General features: G+C 34.8%; 1 protein-coding gene across 2 annotated transcripts; it reads left to right on the top strand.

Annotated features, from left to right (window-relative positions):
* Positions 1–676: 676 nt before the first annotated feature.
* LOC131149201 (histone deacetylase HDT1-like) lies at positions 677–17,889 on the top strand. 2 transcript variants are annotated; one of them, XM_058099439.1, is made up of 10 exons: positions 677–876; positions 4,496–4,566; positions 4,662–4,873; positions 5,266–5,279; positions 5,370–5,417; positions 5,516–5,712; positions 12,655–12,744; positions 12,893–12,983; positions 17,318–17,450; positions 17,531–17,889. In XM_058099439.1, the coding sequence occupies exons 1-10, from the start codon at positions 864–866 to the stop codon at positions 17,592–17,594; spliced, it is 933 nt and encodes a 310-aa protein (XP_057955422.1). In that variant the 5' UTR covers positions 677–863; the 3' UTR covers positions 17,595–17,889. The 2 variants fall into 2 exon arrangements, with proteins under 2 accessions (XP_057955422.1, XP_057955423.1); XM_058099440.1 differs by having other exon boundaries at positions 720–876; positions 17,534–17,889.
* Positions 17,890–20,300: the final 2,411 nt, after the last annotated feature.

Here is a 20,300-nt window from a genome sequence, read left to right as displayed (position 1 = left end):
GCATTCTTTAATAGATATAAGTTTACCCAATTAATTCTCTGAAAATATCATGAGGATGAATCCACTAGGAAATCCATGAGCCCCATTTAAATATACCATGTTTAGTCATTAAGTTTTTATGAAAATTACATCTAACAAAAATTTTATAACATTATTATGCTAACATCAATTGGTTAATTCAAAGCAATTTGGATTGGTTGTATTGGTCAATTCAAAAGTTTCTCAATTTCTTAACTTGTTTTCAAGACATTATTACATTCATATTGTATACATAGGAAAACTAACATTCAATTATGCAATTTTAATTTATACATGAGTATTAAATTTTAGTTTAGATTTTTCTTAACACCATATTTAATAGGTTAAATATATTGTGTTCAATTATTAAATTTTTATGAAAATTGCATCTAACAAACATTTTATAAAATTATAATTATTAGGTATATTTTTTATGATTTATGAGTAAATTTTATTTTTCTTATGTTTGTTTCAAATAATTGAAATAAGAATAGTTTTTTTCGAAAAGTCTATTTTTTTAATAAAATTAAAATTATTTTTTCAAATAAATGAAAGATTTATTTTGTTAATAAAATTAAAATTTAGGGTATTTAATATTTTTTTTAAGGAATAGAGCGTAATTGTTAAAAGAGTGACGGGCGGCGGGGGAGGTCTTAGAGTTTAACCTACTTCAACTAATTTATAAATAGTCCCTCCCTTTTTATTCGAATTCTCTCAGCCCTAGCGCCTCCCACACTTCCTCAGTCTCTCTCTCTCTGAGCCCTAGCGCCCCCACAGTTCCTCAGTCTCTCTTTCTCTCTGCCTAGCTCTCTCTCTCTGAGCCCTAGCTCTTCGTCTCATTATCCATGGAGTTCTGGGGTAAGCTTTCTGCATTTATCATCTCTCCAGTGGCCTAGGGTTTGCACTTATCTGTTTCCTTTTCACTTTCCTCTCCTTTCTGCCTGCTTTAAGCGCAAAGCGCTTTCGATGCTTCCTGTTTGATGCTTTGTGAGCTTTTGTTTGCTTTCCTTCTAATGTTTAATGCAGCCTTTCGTAGTCGTTTTAATGTTCTATGTGATTTTGTTTGTTTGTTTGTTTGTTTGGTTGCCCTGTTCACCTATTTTAAATAGCGTTTCTGCTTGTTGAGTTTCTAACATTCTTCTTTTTATGTGATATGGAATTCATACTGTTTTGATTTTGTGTGTTACTCGGTGTTTGAAGCTGCTTACTGTTGATGTTCGTGAAATAACCAACTGCCGTTTGCTAGTGCATTACACATCGTTTCCCTTGTGTTTGAAATTTATTTGATTGTTTATTATTATTCTGAGTATTTTTTTTTTGAAAATGGAATTTTTTTGGCAACGCCAACTGTTTTGATTTCTTTTTGGAAATAAAAAAAATACATTTTCTTTGCACATGAATTGTGATGATGTTTTTTAATGTCCCATCATTAGTCTTTTCCTATACTGTAAATCCTGATATCCCATATTACAGGCGTGCTAGATCATATAGATGTTTTTTGTTTAGGTGATATCAAACTTTTTTTTCCCTCAAATTAACTCATATGCAATCATATATATTTTTTAACATATACAGTAGGGATTTCATTAGGTTTTAATCGCCAAAATTGCATGTAGGGCATGTTTGGTATTGTGGTTGTGGGTGGCAATTGTCGCAGTTCACAGTTAATGTTGCTGTTGCAGCTAGAGACTGTTGTTACTGTTGTGGTTGGATGTTGTTGAGAACTTTGTTAACATCATGTTTTTGAAATATTATTAACATTTTGCAACTGCTAACTCAACAGTTAGACCCTTAGCAAGCATGTAGGAAATGCATTAGAGATTATCAAACACTTAAGCTGATAAAAATACTGGATACAACCCCCAAAAGCATTTCAAAGCATTAAATCAAACATGTGTGTTTATTGATGATTGAATTATCAAATGTCTACCAGAAAAATAAACAAGATGAAATTATATGCCAGACTACACTACAGATGGTGGAAGCTTACCCTATGAGTAAAGGAGACGGGTTAGGGAGAGGGGTGTGAATGAGAATGAGGAAGAATAAAAAAACAAGCAACCTTTAAGTAAAATATGTCTGTACAGCAACCAAAGAATAAAAAGAAGAAAAGTGCTGTTGCAAAGATGTCTGGGTTTTTTTTTTTTTTGGGGGGGTGGACAATAGAGAGAGACATTAAAATAAGAAGAGAACACGGTGATGATGATGATGATAGAGGAGGAGGTGACATTGTGAGAGATGGATATCTGAAGGAGGAGGAGGAGGAGATTCAACACATGTGTGAGAGAGTAGGTGAAGGCTGGTTTTGCCAGAGAAAAGGTTTTGAACCTGCATGTTACGAAAGACGAGGCTTAGTTCAGTGCTTTCAGCACTTAAAGCGTTTCCAGTTGTTTTGAGAACAAGCAGAAATATACTTTACACATCTCCAGCTTTTTTGCTTAAATTTTATAATTGTTTCCATTTTGATTCCTGTTGTTTTTTAGTGAAAATGGATTACTGAATTCATTTTCTGTTGTCAATTTCAATATTTTTAAAACAAAACAAAATGAAATAAAAACATTACTGAACAGTGCCAACAGACCCTTAGTTTTCTTTGATTTGGCTTTTTAGAATTTCTGCACTTGTCATGCATCATTTTTTCAAATTTAACTTGAAAGTTTTAAAGTACAAGCAGCCAATCATGCCCAATGGAGATAACCTTCTATACTGTATGTTTCCATAAAAAGGTTGTCCCTAGGCCACAAGCTCTCTGGTAAAGGGGGAGGGTCGTCGCAGTGTATGTTACCTCTGCCTTTACTCAGAGAGGCTGTTTTTGTTTTTTTCACTATTTGCATGCGAGGGCTTGTGAATTTACCTTTAATCAATGTAGTCTTTTGTTACTTTGCTGGTTTGCCTCGTTTATATTTTCATATCTGTGACTGCAAGCATTTAGATTGCTACAAGATGTAAATGTTCTTTTCACATTTTATTGCTTATGATTAAGGGATTAATAACCAGTGTTACAGCGCTGTATTTTTACAAGTACTATATATGCGACATGCGTGACACATGATTACGTGTAAATAATATGTTGTAAAATATTTTTATCATTCTTAATAAAGTTTAAATTTTTAGTTAAAGGATTTTAAATGTTCAAATCATAACCTATTTAAAATAAAAAGTTTACATGAATATTTTTTTAATTTTTCTTGAATTTTGTTATTTTTTAAATGCTGTCTTACTTTAGAAGATGATAATTTTTTTTTGTCTACAAAATGATTTACACAATTCAAACTTTTATATGTAACATATACACTTTTAGCTTAGTTTGTTTCTTTAGGTAAATGATGTTTTTTTTAAGGTTTCAAAACTCGACTTATCAAATATAGATTTTATAAAGATAATTTTATCTATTTTGGTTTGATTTACTTTCTTTAGGAATGTAAAGATGTAGATATAGATATGTATATGTTTTAGTTTATTTATTTATTTTAACCAAATTAATGTTTTTTCTTTTGTGTTCGAACAATATCTTCTAGACATTCTAACTGTAATTTTTAATCTAGTTTTGGTTCAGTTCACTTTCTATATATAGTGTAGGAGTCTACGCCTTCTAGGAATATTTGATTTTCAAAAGATGAAGACTTTTTTTTGTGGATAGAATGGTTGACAATATTCATACTCATATATATATAGTATTGGAATGTATTTATTTTAGATAGAAATTTTTGTCTTTACTTTTAAAAGATGAGGATATTTTTGTTCATAAAATGATATACACTATTCTTACTTTTATATATGGCATGGATAATTGATATTGTTGTTTTTAGCACATTAAATAGCATAATTTGTATGTCTAATTGCATTTTTTTTTTGTGGATTTTAAAATTCTTTTACAGGTCATGTAAATTATCTTTTAATTGCCTCAGCTGCTTTATCATCCAATATTGTCATGACATGTGATGCAGAGTTTATGCTTTTCGGTGTTATTTATGTCCTTGATGCTGTTTGGTCACTATTTTTGTACCCTCAATTTCAAGTTCTGGAAATTCCAGGGGGCTGGGAGACAATTTTAGATTTCATTGTACTTGAATAATATTTCTTTGGCGGAAAATTAAACAATAATTTGAAATTTTTTTATCCTTAAGAGTTTGATTTTTGTTTGTGCTCTCTCTTTCTATTCTTCAATCTGCCCAACAATCCATGCATTTTATCACCCCAATCCTAACAGAAAAGAACTGCATATAAACGTGCACAGGTCCAGGCATCACACCTTTCCCTGAAAATAGAATATTTTATTTGGAAGTAACAGTTGTGGTTGCAATTATATGATTTTAATTTGATGACCTTATGAACAGGCGCTGAACTTGCCTATATCTGTCAATAATCCCCCCTTTTTCTTTATGAAGTTCATATTACTCTCAATATGATGCATCCTTTTTGTCATGATGCTTTGATATACTGATCTTGTGTGTATTTTTCTATACATTGCCTCCAGGTGTTGAAGTCAAACCTGGTCAGCCCCTTGAAGTGAATCCTGATTTTACCAAGATCATACATCTTTCTCAGGTTTATGATAAATGGACTTGTTTGTCTATCACTTGTGTTTCACTTATTTTATTTGATATGTTCCTAATATGTAGTGTGGGGGTTTTCTTTTCAAGGCTGCATTGGGTGAATCTAAGGACAAAGGGAAGGAATCTATCCCCCTTTTTGTAAAGATTGGTGATAAGAAGCTTGTTTTGGGAACACTATCCCCTGAAGTTTGCCCTCAGCTAGCTTTTGATATCGTGTTTGAGCAAAAGTTTGAACTCTCTCATAACTGGAAAAAAGGGAGTGTTTACTTTTTAGGTTATGAAGCTGATGTTCCGGCTGGATATCCTTAACAATGTTCCAATTTTTTGTTCAGTTGATGTTATATAATTTATCTTTTTTTTTTTAACCTGTGAAGCTGTTGTGAATATCTTCAACCTGTTTTTAAAATGTTGCCACCCTGACAAATGTAGTTCTGTGTTTTGAGTTTAATTTATTCATGTCATTGGCGCGACTTTTAATTGAGATAAAAGTTTGATGCCCCATTCAATATATGGGGCATTTCATATATGTGTACGTATATCAAAGGGAATCTTCTGCTTTAGTTTCTACATTTTGTTTTCCTAAAATATCCTTGTAAATATATTAGTTAAATTGAAAAATTACTGCTAATATATAAAAATATTACGTGTCCTAACTTTTATTTCCTTGACTCTTTAATCTTTGGATTGCCACGAGCGACTATTCTGGTGAGTCATAAAATAAATTGTGTAAAAGTTCTCATGCAGTTGTAACCCTAGATTTGATTACTCAGTTTTGCTTCTATTTTCATTTTTCAGACTCCGAGTCTGATCCTGAAGAGGAAGTTCCATTGCTGTCTGAGAATGGTACGTAATACTTATTTTACTTGGTCTTAAGTATATACTACTCATCATTGATACTAGCTGAGTCTGTTTTTCTGGTCTTTTTCTGTTAAATGTTTCAGGAAATTTAGAGCTAAAAGTTGAGGCTACAAAGGCTGATATGACTAAGGCTAATGCAGCTAAACCCGAATCTTCTGAAAAGCCAAAGGTGAAAATTGTAGACCCTAAAGAAAGAAAGTCCAAAAAAGATGAAAGTGACGAGGACGACACGAGTGATGATTTAGATGAGGACTCTGAGTCTGATGAATCTGATGATGAGGTATCACTCTTGAATGCTTTTCTTATTTAGTGAATTTAACTCTCTTAAATTGAATGTTCTGTATCTTTTAATAATACCGGGGTGGGTTTGGAGAGATGCAATGTTCTATGTCAAACTGTCATACATCCTGCAGCCAATGATTGACGTAAAATAATTTTGAAATCGTTGTTAGAGTGATGTTGGTAAATGGTTTCAAGGGAGTGGGTGAAGCTAGGATAATATGGCCAAGGTGAAAAGGGAGGGGGGGGGGGAGGGATGAAAATCATTTAGATCTCATTGCGAGAAGATTTGTTATAAAAAATGACATTAATTATCTTATCTATAACCCAATGCTTAACATAATATAATGACACACACACACACACACACTTTTTTGTTATGTATCCATATGCAAATAAGGTATACAAACTCCTAATGGATTAAAAATCTCAAAGAATTCCTTCACTTCCGAGACACTCACTGCTATTGCTTTGAATTTAGCCTGCACTCAGCTTTTCGCTACTGTTAAATGTGGAGAAGCACAAAGAACTCAGACACCCATTGCTATTGCTTTGAATAAAGTGAAGTTGTACCTGTAGGATTATTTTTATATTTCTTGTTCTTGATTAAAATCTCTTGCATCTATGCCTAGAAACTTTTAGGTTTTATGTTGAAACCTTGGTTCTCCCACTCTATCTTATAACTCTGCTAATCAAATGAATCCATCATATCTAAGGTGTAAAGAAACAGAAGTGTCATGAATCCCTCAGCATTCTCTTGATTACTATAATGGTGCAGCATGTATACAATAGTTTAGGGGCCATTTTGTTCATAGCATGTTGAAAGATAGAAAAAGAAGAATTAAAGGAGAAAGAATGTACATAAAAAGGAGCATAAGAAATCCTCCTAAGAATATTGCTGGGAATGTGATGTCTATTCCTTCTCCACATTTTTCTATGGGCACCAGAATCAGACGTGATTTGGTAAGTTCTGTGGGAACCCCATACCATGGGTATTCCAGTTTTGGGACTAGTTTAGCACAGCTTTCTTTCAAAAATGTTGGGATATGGTTAAGGGGGATTTAATGACGATTTTCAATTATTTCTATTTTAATGGGATTTTGGGCAGAAGTATTAACTCTTTATCTTTTGTGACCTTGGTGCCTAATGTGAATAAAGTCTATTAAAGTTTCGGATTTTTAGCTTATTAATCTAGTGAGGTGACTTGTGTGTAAGATTATTGCAAAGCTTCTAGCTGATAACCTAAGTTCTGCGATGGGAGATTCAATTTCAGAGGCTTAAAGTGTTTTTGTGGGGAATAGGCAGATGGTGGATGCTGTTTTAATAGAACCTTCGCAATAATCTTACACACAATCACTAGACTAATAAGCTAAAATTTTTAACTTTAATCAACTTATTCTTTTTAGGCACATACAATTTCAGAGGCTCAAAGTACTTTTGTGGGGAATAGGCAGATGGTGGATGCTGTATTTTAGTAGCAAATGAGGTTGTTGAGGATGTTATAGGAGAGAAAATGGGTTGTTTTTGAAGTATACTTTGAAAACATGGTTTAGGGCTTTAAGAGAAGTTAGGCTAGGGGATCTTCTTTCTCCTCTTTTGTTTGTTCTTATGGTAGTTGTCTTGATTGAGTGGATTGGTTCATAGGGCTTGGATAGAGGGTTTGTGAGAGAGATAGGGGTGGGGGAGTGAGGGGTATTGTCGTCTCTTCTTCAGTTTGCATTTGGTACTATTTTCTTAGAGGGTCATAGGAATCTTTTTAAATGTGCATATTATTTTTGCAATTGTTTCAGAGGGTCTACAGTTTAAAAGAAAAATTGGGTAAGAGTGGATATCTTGTATTAATGTCAGTCTATTTAGATCTTTGCTGCAATAATTGAGTGTGGTATTCTTAATTTGCATTTAATTTATTTGGAGTGCCTTTAGGTGGTAACTAGGTTGGTTTAGGGTTTTAGGATCCCATGGTGGAGAAGGTGTTCAATAGATTGGATAGGGCAAGGGTGCTTTATTTTCTCTGTTTCTTGTCCATTTTTAGAGTTGGGGTGTGGCTAGAAATATTGAGAAAGTCCTGAGAAATTCCATGTGGTTTGGGGTGGGGGAGAAAAAGGACCGTCTAGTTGGGGCGTTCTTTGTAGATAATAAAAGGAGCGAGGTTTGTGTCTTGGGGAATTGTTGTCTATGAACATCACTTTAATGGGTAAATGGTCATTTTCCCTTGGAGGATTCTTCCATTTGGCACAAAAAGTTATTAAAGTAAATTTGGTTTGCTGGATATTGGGTGGGATGCTAATTTGGGGTAGAGGTGTTGTGACAGTCCTTGGAAGGTTATTTAAAAAATGTCTAATTTTTTATTTTGTAGACTAAATTTGTTGTGTATAATTGGGTGTTCCATTCAGTTTTGGTAAGATGTCATTTATTGTCTCTTATTTTTGTGGGCCAGGAGGAGGGGAAGGGTTTTTTGTCCTGGACTTATTTTCCTTGCATGTATAGATTATCATCATTGCACAATGAATCCATTTTTTTTTTATTTTTTTTGAAATATTTCAAAATAGGGCAAATTCTCTTGGTATTTCCATATTTGCAGGTCTCTTGATGATAGGAAGGTCTTATTTATGACTGTTGTTCATGGGTTCTTGATTTAGGGGAGTGCTATTGTAAGGCTATTTTTTTAGCGTTTGACCCATAAAAACATGCCCATCTATCCTTCTGTGTTATGGTTCTATGTGGAAGGCCAAGATTAACGCTTTTGTTTCTTAGTTGTTCTTAATAGGGTTAACACTAACGATCTGTTGCAGTGTAGGAGGTGTTTTAAAGCTATATCTCTGGATGTATGTATGTTTTGATAGTTCACAATGTGTATCAATCCTGTTCCTCCTTTGCTCCTTTATGGAGGGTGTGGAATTATATTTTTGGCCTGTTTGGAGAGTGTTGTGTGTGTCCTGAGTAGGTGAAGAATTTTTGGCCATCTTATTTTTAGGTTTTGGAAGGGTAAAGATGTGTCGGCATTGTGGAGGTGTACACTTTTTGCTGTTTGGTGGGGGATTTGGTTGTAGTGGAATGCTTGAAATTTCATTGGAAAGAGGATAGCTTTGCCATCTTTGATATAGTATTAGAATTGGCTTTGTGGACTTGTGAAGCAGATCGTTTCAGAGAAGTCTCTTCTTCAGACAGCATTACTGGCAGGATGCACCTTCTTGATATTTTTTATTTTTTAATCCTCTAAGGAAGATTTCTTATGCCCCTTTTTTACTTCCTATTCTCTTTAGTAAATCTCACCTTTTTTTTTTTCGTTCAAAAAAATAATATAACAGTTGTTGGAATTTCAGAGACCATGTTGCCCCCATTATTTCAGTTAATGGGATTATTGTGTAGAATTTTTTATTTATGATAGTTGGAGCTTTTAGGACTTAGATTTTAATTTGGTACATATTTTTAGTAGGTTGGTTTTGTGTGAAAAACATAATTATCCTTCATATATTGTTGTCATACAGGCCATTGTATAATGGTAATCATTTTGAAATGTGTACCAGTGTTCCTGTGTTGCACCAAATGCTGACATAGACATGCTTTATGCACTGTTGGAATCTTACTACACAAACCTAGCAAATGAATTCCCATGAATGAGTTGAGAGATAATTGAGCAGTCCCTCCATAGGATTGGAAACATATTTATAATTTTTTTTTGACAATTAAAGAAGGTATATTAGAGAGAGAGAGAGAGAGAGAGAGAGAGAGAGAGAGAGAGAGAAGTTACAAACTGAAGGGGTAAGAAGTCCACCTGGAAAAAATATAAAACAAAAAAAAGTAAAAAAGAAAAAAAAAACATAAAAAATAAAGCAAAAAACTGAAAGACAATCATCAAATAGAACAATTAACCAAGGAAACCCCTTTTCAAACCCTTCCCATTGTATTTCACTCAGCACTTGAGATTTGCTAACTTCTTTTGACCCTTTTTTGCTTTCAATTTACCCCCAATAAAATGCATTTCCATTTCTCCAGCATCACTCATTTTCAAATCCAATTTATTCAATACCTCTTTGGTGTAGGTAGAACACCGTCATTGTGCTGCATTTTGTTCTCCAGCCCCTTATTATCAAAAAAAGAAACCTCCTCCAATCCTTCCTACGATATGAAAGGTCCCCGAGATCATCACCGGATTCGGAAACGTAACCATATTGTTCTTGAATCTCATCCCCCCATCACACTCAAACTCGCTAATGTTATCAGTGTCATTATCTAAAAAATCTCTTTACCTCATTTTCTTTGCTAGTTCCATTATTTCCTATATATCGCTCATCTTATCAAGTGCATCTTCCACAGTACTCAAATTGCCTGCAGAATCTCTTCTCAAAGTCTTTGACCTTATCTCACCGAAGTACTTTCTCTTTGCATTGTATACTTTTCTCATTTCTGCACCCATAAGAGCAGCCTCTAACGAGCATACACTTTTGGATCCTTCAATTTTTCAGATTTAAAACCTGAAGTATCAGATTTTGTACCCAAACCAGCTTCCCTTTTTCCAGTACTCCTGGATATACCAGCCTCTAACCCTCCTGCAAAACCAAAGTCAACAACTGATCTGACACTTATGTAAATATCACCATTTTCTTGCTGAACAGTATTTGAAACCAAGCTAAAGTCTTCCTGATGACACTGAATTTTATTCCCTCTAAACTTTTCTTGTATAATTGGTGAGGCCTTTGACTCTGTTGACAATTATCTGACTGCTCCTGACTTCCTTTTCTGACTTAAGTGAAATTTGGCTAGGGGAATGGTCCTGATGGTCACTAATGGGATCAGGCCTGAGATGAGCGTGGTCATCCATACCCTCACAATGGGCCTCTTCGGAAGCAAGACCCAGCTGAGAAAACCCATCTTGAGAAGGACCCTCTTAGGGACTCATAGATAGGCCCAATGAATTATTATTTATACCTTGGGCCTGTCCTATGAGATGACCTGGTTTTAATAAGGAAGAACTTCCTTTTCCACATACTTGGCTCAAGTCCAGGATGAGGATCAGCCGACCCAGCCCAGTCTTCATGCCCTAGTCTTCCCTGACAGCAACCCTAGTCGCCTCTGCGATGCTCGCTGTGACCACCAGAGCCCTATACATTTTCATATTTTGGATGTTCTCTTCCGGGCATGATGAGAATTATCTGGAACCGTCACTCTTGAATCCTTCAATCACTTATCTTCCCCACACTGAAAACATAAATGATCTGATTTCAAACTTCTTCTCCTTTCTATGATTTACCTTCCGGTACCACCTTGCCCCATGACCTGGGATGTGAAGAGCTTGCTGTGCCAGCTTGTTCTTGAACAAGCCAAAACTCCTTCACAAACTCATTGAACTCATCTGCAAATATTTGCCATCCATTACCTTTTTCCCATCTAGAAATAAAAACCAAAAAATTCTTCTCTTTCTCCCTCTGCCCTAGCTCCAAAAACTTCCCCACTCTCGTCCACCTAATCGCCAACAATCATATATGACTTCCCTTATGAGCGCTCTGACTAAAGATATATGAGCCATTGGCAACCCAAAAAGCTACCTCCTTTAAGAAATCGACTTTAAGAGATTTTGTTCTTGATCATGCACAATTAAGGAGTCTCCCGTCCTTCTCCAAGGTCAAATCAAAGGATTCACCTTCAATCTGCATTGAGAGCTTTGACATCTGCTATTTGCATGATCATGTTCGATTTCAAGTGAGGATGAGAGAGTTGTTTCGTGAGAGATAGAGAAACCCATTAGCACGAGAACAAAATTCCCCAATTTCCTTTCTACAGTATATATTAATCTTTAAATGTTATGTTAGAGTTTAGACCCACACAAGTGACAATCAGGCTCAATTGTTGGCTGCAATGTGTGTTTCTACCATGGTTTTAAAAACCAGACCAGTGTTTGACCCGGTGAAGCCATCAGATCGGTTCAATTGGTTGGACTGGCAGGTTGAAATGGTAATATTATAGATAAATATATATATATATATATATATGTGTGTGTGTGTGTGTGTGTGTGTGTGTGTGTGTGTGTGACGAAGAGATTTTAATAATTGTTATCATTTTTTTGGATTAAGAACTTTATTTTGAAGAAAAAATAACTATTAAATACATTTTTTTATTAGTATTATTTTTATAAATATTCATTTAAAATTAAGAAAAACAACTGTTAATAATGTGCAAAATCAAAATTTTGTTTAATTGATTTATTTCACATATTGTTTTCTTTTGTAAATTTTTATGATCAAGTATGAAAATTTTAAATTATTTTATATTTGGTGTTACTTTTATTAATATTTTCAAATTTCAAACAATTAATTTTTGGAGTAAATGATTTCAAATTTCTGTAAGTTCTCTATTTTTTTACATATAATTTTATATGTACATACATATATATAAAATATGTATGTATGCTCCTAAAGCACGAAACGAATTTAGCTCCTGTGGTAAGTTTGTCTTGGGTTCTATCCCAATCGCCTCATAAATTCCCACATTTTAACATTTTATTGAAGTCTGAGTCAACCTAGTCAATTCTCCTGGTTTGATCGAGTCAAGCTGAGTTGCCCGAGTTTGATCGGGTTGATACCAATTCACTCCATATTCGATTTAATCCCTATGTTCAGACTGGTGAGTTTACTGGTTCTGGTCCAACCCAGTTGGACCAACCGGTCCAGTCTTGTCTGATTTTTAAAACTATGGTTTCTACACCATGTTAGTGAGTCCAAACTCTAATATGACACTCTGATTGGTGTGTTCCAAGTCTTACGTGGAGGGGTCGTTCTTTTGGAGTCTTCCTTGAACAAGATTCTTGAGAATATCATTTCATGGAATATTTTGATCTAAGAACCAAATGCCACCTTATTTTTAATTGCATTATTCATTTGTTTTTTTTTTCAAATTGATCTTTTTACATGTTTTGGTTTTATTTGTGTGATGGATTGTTGTGTAGGAAATGGTTGATGGTGAGGATAGTTCTGATGACAACGAGGATGATGATGAGGATGAGGATGAAGATGAAGATGAAGAGCCGCCGAAGAAGGTATTCATGTTTCTATAGTAGTTCATTTAACTTTCAGATTGTTCCACCTTCTTTCACTCCGTTCTTTCAAGGAAAGTGTTTGAGGTGATGCTTACTGAGTTGTGTAAACTCTATTGAGCATAACTCATGTTATGTTTAATTTTTTAAGGCTGGACCAAGCAAGAAGAGGTCGTCTGACTCTGCCGTAAAAACACCTGTTCCAGATAAGAAGGCCAAATTGGTTTCACCTCAGAAGACAGGTGATTCCCTGCATCCTTTTCTTGAAAATCAATAATCTTGTTGTTCTAAGATATGTCAATTAACCATTGTTGTTTTAAGATGCACAACTCTATTCCATATGTATTGTTTCTTTGTTCCTTTTTTTTTAACCACCGATTTAGTCATTATACATATTTGGACATACATATTTGATCTTTATGAGAACTATATATACGTCCTACGGGAGTGTTTGTAAATGATTTCTGTGATTGCACAGACACAGGAGTAGAATATTCCTTCTTTTCTTTGAAAAGATTTGCTGAGGTATTACTAAGCTCTATCTACTTATGCACAAAAGCTGTGTGCATTCACACATATGCAGTAAAAGGGATATGACGCTGCCATATGGCATCAAGCTTTCTCACAAAAATCCCCTAAACATCAAATAACCATGTACATATTAGAATATTTGATCTTTATGAGCACTAGCCATGCATCCTGCAGGAGTGTTTTAAATAATTTCTAAGATTACAGTGGACATAAGAGCAAAATATTCTTTTTTCTTTCTAAAGATTCGCTTCGGTATTACTGAGGTCTATTTACTTATGTAGAACAGTTTTGTGTGCACATGTGTACACAGTGCAAGGGGATGCCAACATATGGCGACAAGCTTTCTCACAAAGATTCCATAAATATCAAATGATCATTCCACATATTAAAGTCTGTATGTCACGAGTATGTTCTAGTAGAATATTCCTTGCTCTTTGGAAAAGAGTTTCTGTGTGTACATAAAACGGAGTTGTGCATACTTACAGCAATGGGCCACCACCATAAGGTGTCAAGCTCTCTCACAACAATGCCATAAACAAAATTTTTCCTTCTAAATGTTCTTTTGGCCAATGAAAAAAACTTCCTTTTCTTGATTATTGTCAAAATTTTTCTTTGTGCTAGTATGAACTGTCCTCCCCAATGCAAATGCATGTTTAGCAGCGTGACATAAATTTACATTGGCATATCAACATTCTCCTATACTCCTAGGGTTTGCCATTTATTGGTTTTGGGGTCACTAGTTTACTAAAATTTCTCCAATTAGAAAGCATTATAGTATCTCTCAGTTCTTCGGGTGGATGAGCACTTGCAAAAAATGTAGGAAAGCCTTCATTAGTCTATAACATGCATTTGTACTGCACACGGAACTCCCTGTTGCCCCCACAAAAGAGGGGATAAGGAATGAATACCTTGCCTTGTACGAAAGATACACTCAGTATAAAAGGACAACACATAATTGAGTTAATGATGAATTTATTGGTGTGATGATGCTGTCCAGTAGAGATGGGTACTGTGTAAGTACACTCTCTCTGGTACTCCTTCGTTTGAGTTTCTTATCTGATGGTTAGATAAAAATTATATTTCATAATGAAACTATTGATAGTTTTTTTTTTTCAGCCTCTCTTCTTTTAGTTGCACGTTTTCCTCGTTTTCATTGACTTAAGATGGAAATTAATGCGCAACTCCATGGTTTTCACACTGTATTGCCCCATGCATTCCTCAATATTTTTGCAATTACTAACAATATTCAAGCCATAATTAATCTTTGGCATTTTCTTAGTTATAAGGGAACCATCAAGGAACTACATTCTAATAATACCATGCATGCTTGGAATGTTTCCTGCTGCCCCATGTGTGATTTTTTTTTTTGTACATTTGATACATATGGTTTTGCTAAGTTGATATATACCTAATTTTGGGTGCACCTCTCTAATGTGCATGACTTATGTTGAATGTCTCCAAGGATGATTCAAGTCTTCCCTTCAACAACCAGCTTTGTGTGGACTTCTATATGAACTTCCCTTGAGCCTCTTTCAAGCATTAATCTTATGCTTTTTCTTCTCTCTCTCTCTCTTTCACGCACACACATCTGTTTTCTTCTTTGGTCCATTAGAAGGCCCTCTGGACCCTGAGCTACACAATGTAAGTACTATCTCCCATCTCAAACCTCCCTTCCTTCTCAAAGAATTAGAGACCTCCATTATTGAAGTCTCATGAGTACTCCGACAGGATGGCTCTTGGGGTCCCATGCAGGTAGAATTCTCAAGGTAGTCTCTGCACAATTTTGGTGACTTATTGTCCGTGGCCCAGGGCCTCACAATTTTGTCCTATTAAAAAGTGCTTCTCAAGGTTGAAACTTAATCCATCCATATGTTCAAGATGCTTGATCAATGTTTTGGCTAATGTGTTTAGGGGCATATTATTTGGTGTTTTTGGGCTGAATTGCTATTGAAATGATTTGGCCACATTGAGTCTTGTTTGTGGCCTCAATGAATCTTGTTTCTTAAAGCTTGACCCATTTGACAGCTCAATTTTCCCTCATAATACTTGTATTATACCACTAGAAGTAGATTCATGTGGTTTTAGTTTCGGATGTGAGCAACTGTTTTATAATTTTCAACAAAATACCCATAATTTAGAGTTGGTTACTAATTGAAGGTTGGTAAGTCATTAGTGTGCCCTAATCAGTTTGAATTAACAGTATACAAGAAAAATTATCATTTTAGTATTTTAATTAATTGGGGTTCTATTTGAGCACTAAAAAGTACTTCATTGGGGAAATGTCATTCTTGTGGAGTGATTGGGCAGGTAGGTGTTGAAATTATTGATTTTTTTTAAGAAAAACTATTCATTTATGATAGGATGGCTCTAGATTGAATCAGGTGTATCAGGTGATATGGAATGTGAGGGAGGTTGTCTTGAGGAAAATAAAAAAAATGGTGGCAACAAGCCTAAAATGTAGTGGTGATGGTGATTTTATTTGTGACCACAGATTATTATTTGATGAATTCAGGAACAATATGGGGATTATTCATATAAATCTGATTTAGTTGGTGATATTTCCCATGTGCAACCAACGCCTCTTGAAGGTCGTAATGGTATTCCTATTTTTACAAATGATGTTATGGGTAAAGAACAGCTAGATATGGATCTGACAAGGTTAGTAATATGCCCGCTATTTTGCATTTGGTCAAGATCAATGGGAGGGATATTAAAGCTTAAAAATTGCTGTATCAGATGGGATTGTGGTTGTCTTATCCTGCAGGATAAGTTGTACGTTTGGACAGCGGTAAGAGTATGTTGAATAAAGGTCAGCAAGGGTTAACTAATTTAAATGCTCAATTAAATTAAGTGGGATTTTCTGGGTTAATGGTCTTAGGTTTTCTTTGATGTTTTTATCTTTTTTTTGTTTCTTCTTGCAAGGATTTCCTGTTCTCTGCCCAATTGTAACAACTTTTTATCTCTTAATATATTTATTTAATTATCTTTTAAAAAGTCTTTATCTGCCACATCCATTCTTCACCTATTACTGCTTAAATATTATTGCACTCGATTTTTATTTATTAAAAAAAACATTTGACGTTTAATAATAGATATTTTATCATCAATTAGTGCATAATGCAGACTTGTATAGTTTCTGACATGTTCTTAGTTATACAGGAACATTATAAAATTACAATTTACCCATAGCATTGCATGCTTAGAACATTATCCTGATGCACCACGTATCATATTTTCTGATATATTTGCAGGTCATGCTTTTGACCATATATTTTATTAATGCTTATTTAAATATTTCTGTTTTATTTGGAAAAATCTTCATCATCTCAAATAAAAGTTAAGATTTAAGTTTTTGTTGAGCATTTCTGATGCCTGTAACAAATGCACAATGATTTAAGTTTCATCATCTCAATTGTTTTTATGTTCTTAAAACTGGTTAACAAAATTCACAATATATGCTTCATTATAATTTAGGGCGTGGTGCAGAGAAGAACACAAGATGGTTTGGGGTAGCACAACTAAAAGATAATATATTAGTTTGAAATTTTAGGGAATTCTCAATGTGAGATGATGTTTTCAATTACAGGACATAAAATTTTGTTTGGAGTGTATATAGCCATTAGCTACACCCTCATCTCATACACATATATAGTATGTAATCCATATATCATGTATAGTGATGCATAGAAAATTAGATTTGAATCCTGAGGAGAAATACAAGGGATGGTTTCTTCATGTAGGATTTGGAACCCATCAATTACAAGGTTTTGGACAAACTTGTCATGATTTTAACTCTGGAATTACAGGTCTTGACCTGTCAAATTGTAGAGAGCCTAAGTCTCATATTCATGACTTTTTTTTATTAATTTGGCAATGAGCTTTCAGTTTTGCAGACTTTTTAATTATTCATCTGACAATGTTTCTCTCTTTAACTATTGGAGAATTTTGAAATTGCTTATTATGTTAGGCATGAAAAGCTAGTTGTCCTGGACCAAGTGGACTATCTAGTTGGCCTTTGGCTTGACAAGCTATTTGTGTGGTGCAGGTGGTAAGAAGGGTGCTCATACAGTAACTCCCCATCCTTCAAAGCAAGCTGCAAAGACTCCTGTCACCAATGACAAGGCGAAGCCTCAAACACCGAAGTCCAGTGGCCAAGTGTCCTGCAAATCCTGTAGCAAGTCTGTTGATTATAATGCCAAAAGCTTTTTTTAAACTTTAGTACTTCAACTAACAGTACTGACATTGTCAAATTTGTTAGCAGGACATTCAACTCAGAGGGAGCTCTGCAGAGTCATTCCAAGGCTAAGCACGGTGGCAAATAGATTACAGACGTGCTTGTGGTTGCTGCGGTTGTGTTGACCTGGCATTTTTTGTGGTAATTTATACGGAGAGAGCTATGAGTTCAGAGAGCTGAGTTTGATTTAACGTTTTGGTTAGTTTTTGCATAGGGAAGAGGGCGGCATATGGTAGTAGGCATGAACTTGGTTTTACTACTTTTGGTTAATGATTCAGAGTTGGTTGGATTGTGGTGCATCTATTGTTTACTGCAATCTTGGTTGTGCTATTATAATGTGTTTCTGATATTATCAGTTTAAATCTATCAAATTATTGTTAGTACTTCGGTGCATGAAAAATCTTTCTGTTTTGGTATTTGAATGTGTTCTGTAAGAGCATCATCATCATCCTCTTTCCCTTTCCTTTATTCGCAAAAACAACCAACCCTTAATCAATTGCGTCCCCTTTTGCTATGATCAAACAAGATCTTCATCTTATCTCATTCATTTTTTAGGTTTTTTACCCTTGAAAAACTGCATTTATAAACTCGAAGTCAAAGCTAAGAAAGGTGCTCTTATGTTATGTTTGTCAACATTGGTTTCAGACTTTAAATTTGAATTTTGATAAATTTAAATAATTTTTTATACTAATCTGGCAAAAATTTAAATTCAAGACGTTTTCAAATAGTGGATTATGTATTATTGAATTTGGTCTCTAATTTTGTCCTTTCTTTATCCTTTTCTGTCCACCCCCATTGCCCTCTTGGAAGTAATCCAATTGCCTGAGCCATCATTAAGTTAAATTGATCACCATTCAAGTGGTCATTTTATTGAAAAGAGAAGCCAAGCTTCAACAATTCACCAATAATGGACTTTCTCTTTTATTTTTATATTTTTTGAAATGGACCCTTTATTTTTAATTGAACTTATAACAGTATAGGCTATATTATTTGGTTGGGGATGTCAAGAGGTTGTAATTTGATCCTTTTGATAATTATAGTACATTTAGTTGTGGAAAAAAATTTCATTCTTACCTTCAATCCTTCAAATAACTACATAAAATGCCTTTAGTATTTTTTTTTTTTTTCCCGCAAAATTTGGACCAATGTGATAATAAAAAACGGTCATAAAATATGTGCAAGGTTCTGCAAACAATGATTTTTTTTTTTCCCTAAAAATAGAAGAAGAGTAAGAATATATTAACACAATAAGTTATCTTGCTCATGAATGTACTTATAGTTAAAAAATGTTCCTATAAAATTATATTGTCAATGCTAGTCTTCCTTAAATTGGTTTATATTAATTTGATAAAATTTTTTACTAGCACTCCAAATAAGTCCATAAAAAATGTTCTTATAAAATCTTCGTTATATTGTTAATGCTAGCCTTGGTTAAATTGGTATATATTAATATAATATAATATATATTAATATATTACAATCTAAATAAGTCCTTTAATCCATAATTTTTGTTTTGGCTCATAAGGTAGCAAAATGGGTCAACATCGGATGGGTGACTCGTGACCCATCCGTTTAAAACAGATTCGGGTTTTATAAAAGTCGACCCATTTATAAACACGTCAACCCGGAATCGATCTGTTTATAAATGGGTCAAGCCGAGTTCGGGTGAGGTCACCCAAAGACCCCTTAGACATAAAACCTTAATTGCTAATTTGCTATTCCGCCGCCTGCCTATGAGCCTATCCACTATTCCACATTTCCACTCCTCCTGCACTCCACTGTCGTGCGCCCTTGCCCATTTGGTCATCTGCCCATCACGCCGCACGCCAAGTTGCCAACACCCTTGCCTAGTTGCCTGTCTGCCCAGCTGAAGCTCGCCAGTCGCCATCTCCCTCAATGCCTCACGAGAATCCTACTTCTCTGCTTTGCCCCTCTCTTCTGTGCCTCAATTTCAGCTTCAGCATAGTTCCATGTGATACTCTGCATGATATCAAGTTTAGGAATGCAGATAAGGATTCAATCAAACAAGATAAATGAGTAAGAGAAGCCCGTGTTAGAGAGAGAATCTCTTTTCCATCTTTTGGGATGCACGGGGCTTTTTCTGGTTCATCTTCTTCCGTGAGAGCGATCAACGATATCCGAATGTTCTTCGCTGGACTTGTATGCTGGTGTATGAGAGTGAAGAGTTTTTGATCCTCTGATTGTGGTTTTGGTAGGTTCGTGACTCCTATTGACCTTCCCGCCCACTCGGATTTTGAAAAAAATTGACTTTTTGGCTGCCTCTACTGCAATGGGGCAGCGTGTTAAGGCTGAAAGAAGATTGAATATGGAGTCCGAGAAGAAGGAGGAGGTGGAATTTGCGTTGAAATACATTGATTTTAAAGGAGGGAATCGGATAGAGTGGAGTAAGAAAACTCAAGTTGAGATTATGGCTGAATTTGAAAGGCTGTCTCGATTGGCGAATTAAAAGGTTCAGGGGGTTTCGAGTGGTTTGAAATCATCCTCGAAGCTTCTTGATAAGGAGACAGGAGACTGGCGAATGGGGATGGCAGTGCCCGAGTGAGAGACTCTCATAGAAGCCTAGTGTTGTGTATAACCAGCTGATTGTTAATTTCAATTTTCAGATTTTAATTAATTATAAGCAAGTCATAATAATAATCTGAATTTGTCCAAACATCAATCACAATTACACCTAAACTTAAACCTGTTTATTTTGACGCGTGTGTGCTAAGTCTGATCAAGAAAAATATATGTTCACCAAATAACATTCAGCAACACATAAACATGTCAATCA

The sequence above is a fragment of the Malania oleifera genome, chromosome 2 (assembly GCF_029873635.1).
Source record: "Malania oleifera isolate guangnan ecotype guangnan chromosome 2, ASM2987363v1, whole genome shotgun sequence".
NCBI classification, from domain to species: domain Eukaryota; kingdom Viridiplantae; phylum Streptophyta; class Magnoliopsida; order Santalales; family Ximeniaceae; genus Malania; species Malania oleifera.
This window is presented reverse-complemented; position numbering and strand designations above follow the sequence as displayed.

Coding starts and splice junctions, on each gene's coding strand:
- LOC131149201 (XM_058099439.1), top strand. Junction 5,418..5,515: donor TCCATTGCTGTCTGAGAATG/GTACGTAATACT, acceptor TAAATGTTTCAG/GAAATTTAGAGCTAAAAGTT. Junction 12,745..12,892: donor ATGAAGAGCCGCCGAAGAAG/GTATTCATGTTT, acceptor TAATTTTTTAAG/GCTGGACCAAGCAAGAAGAG.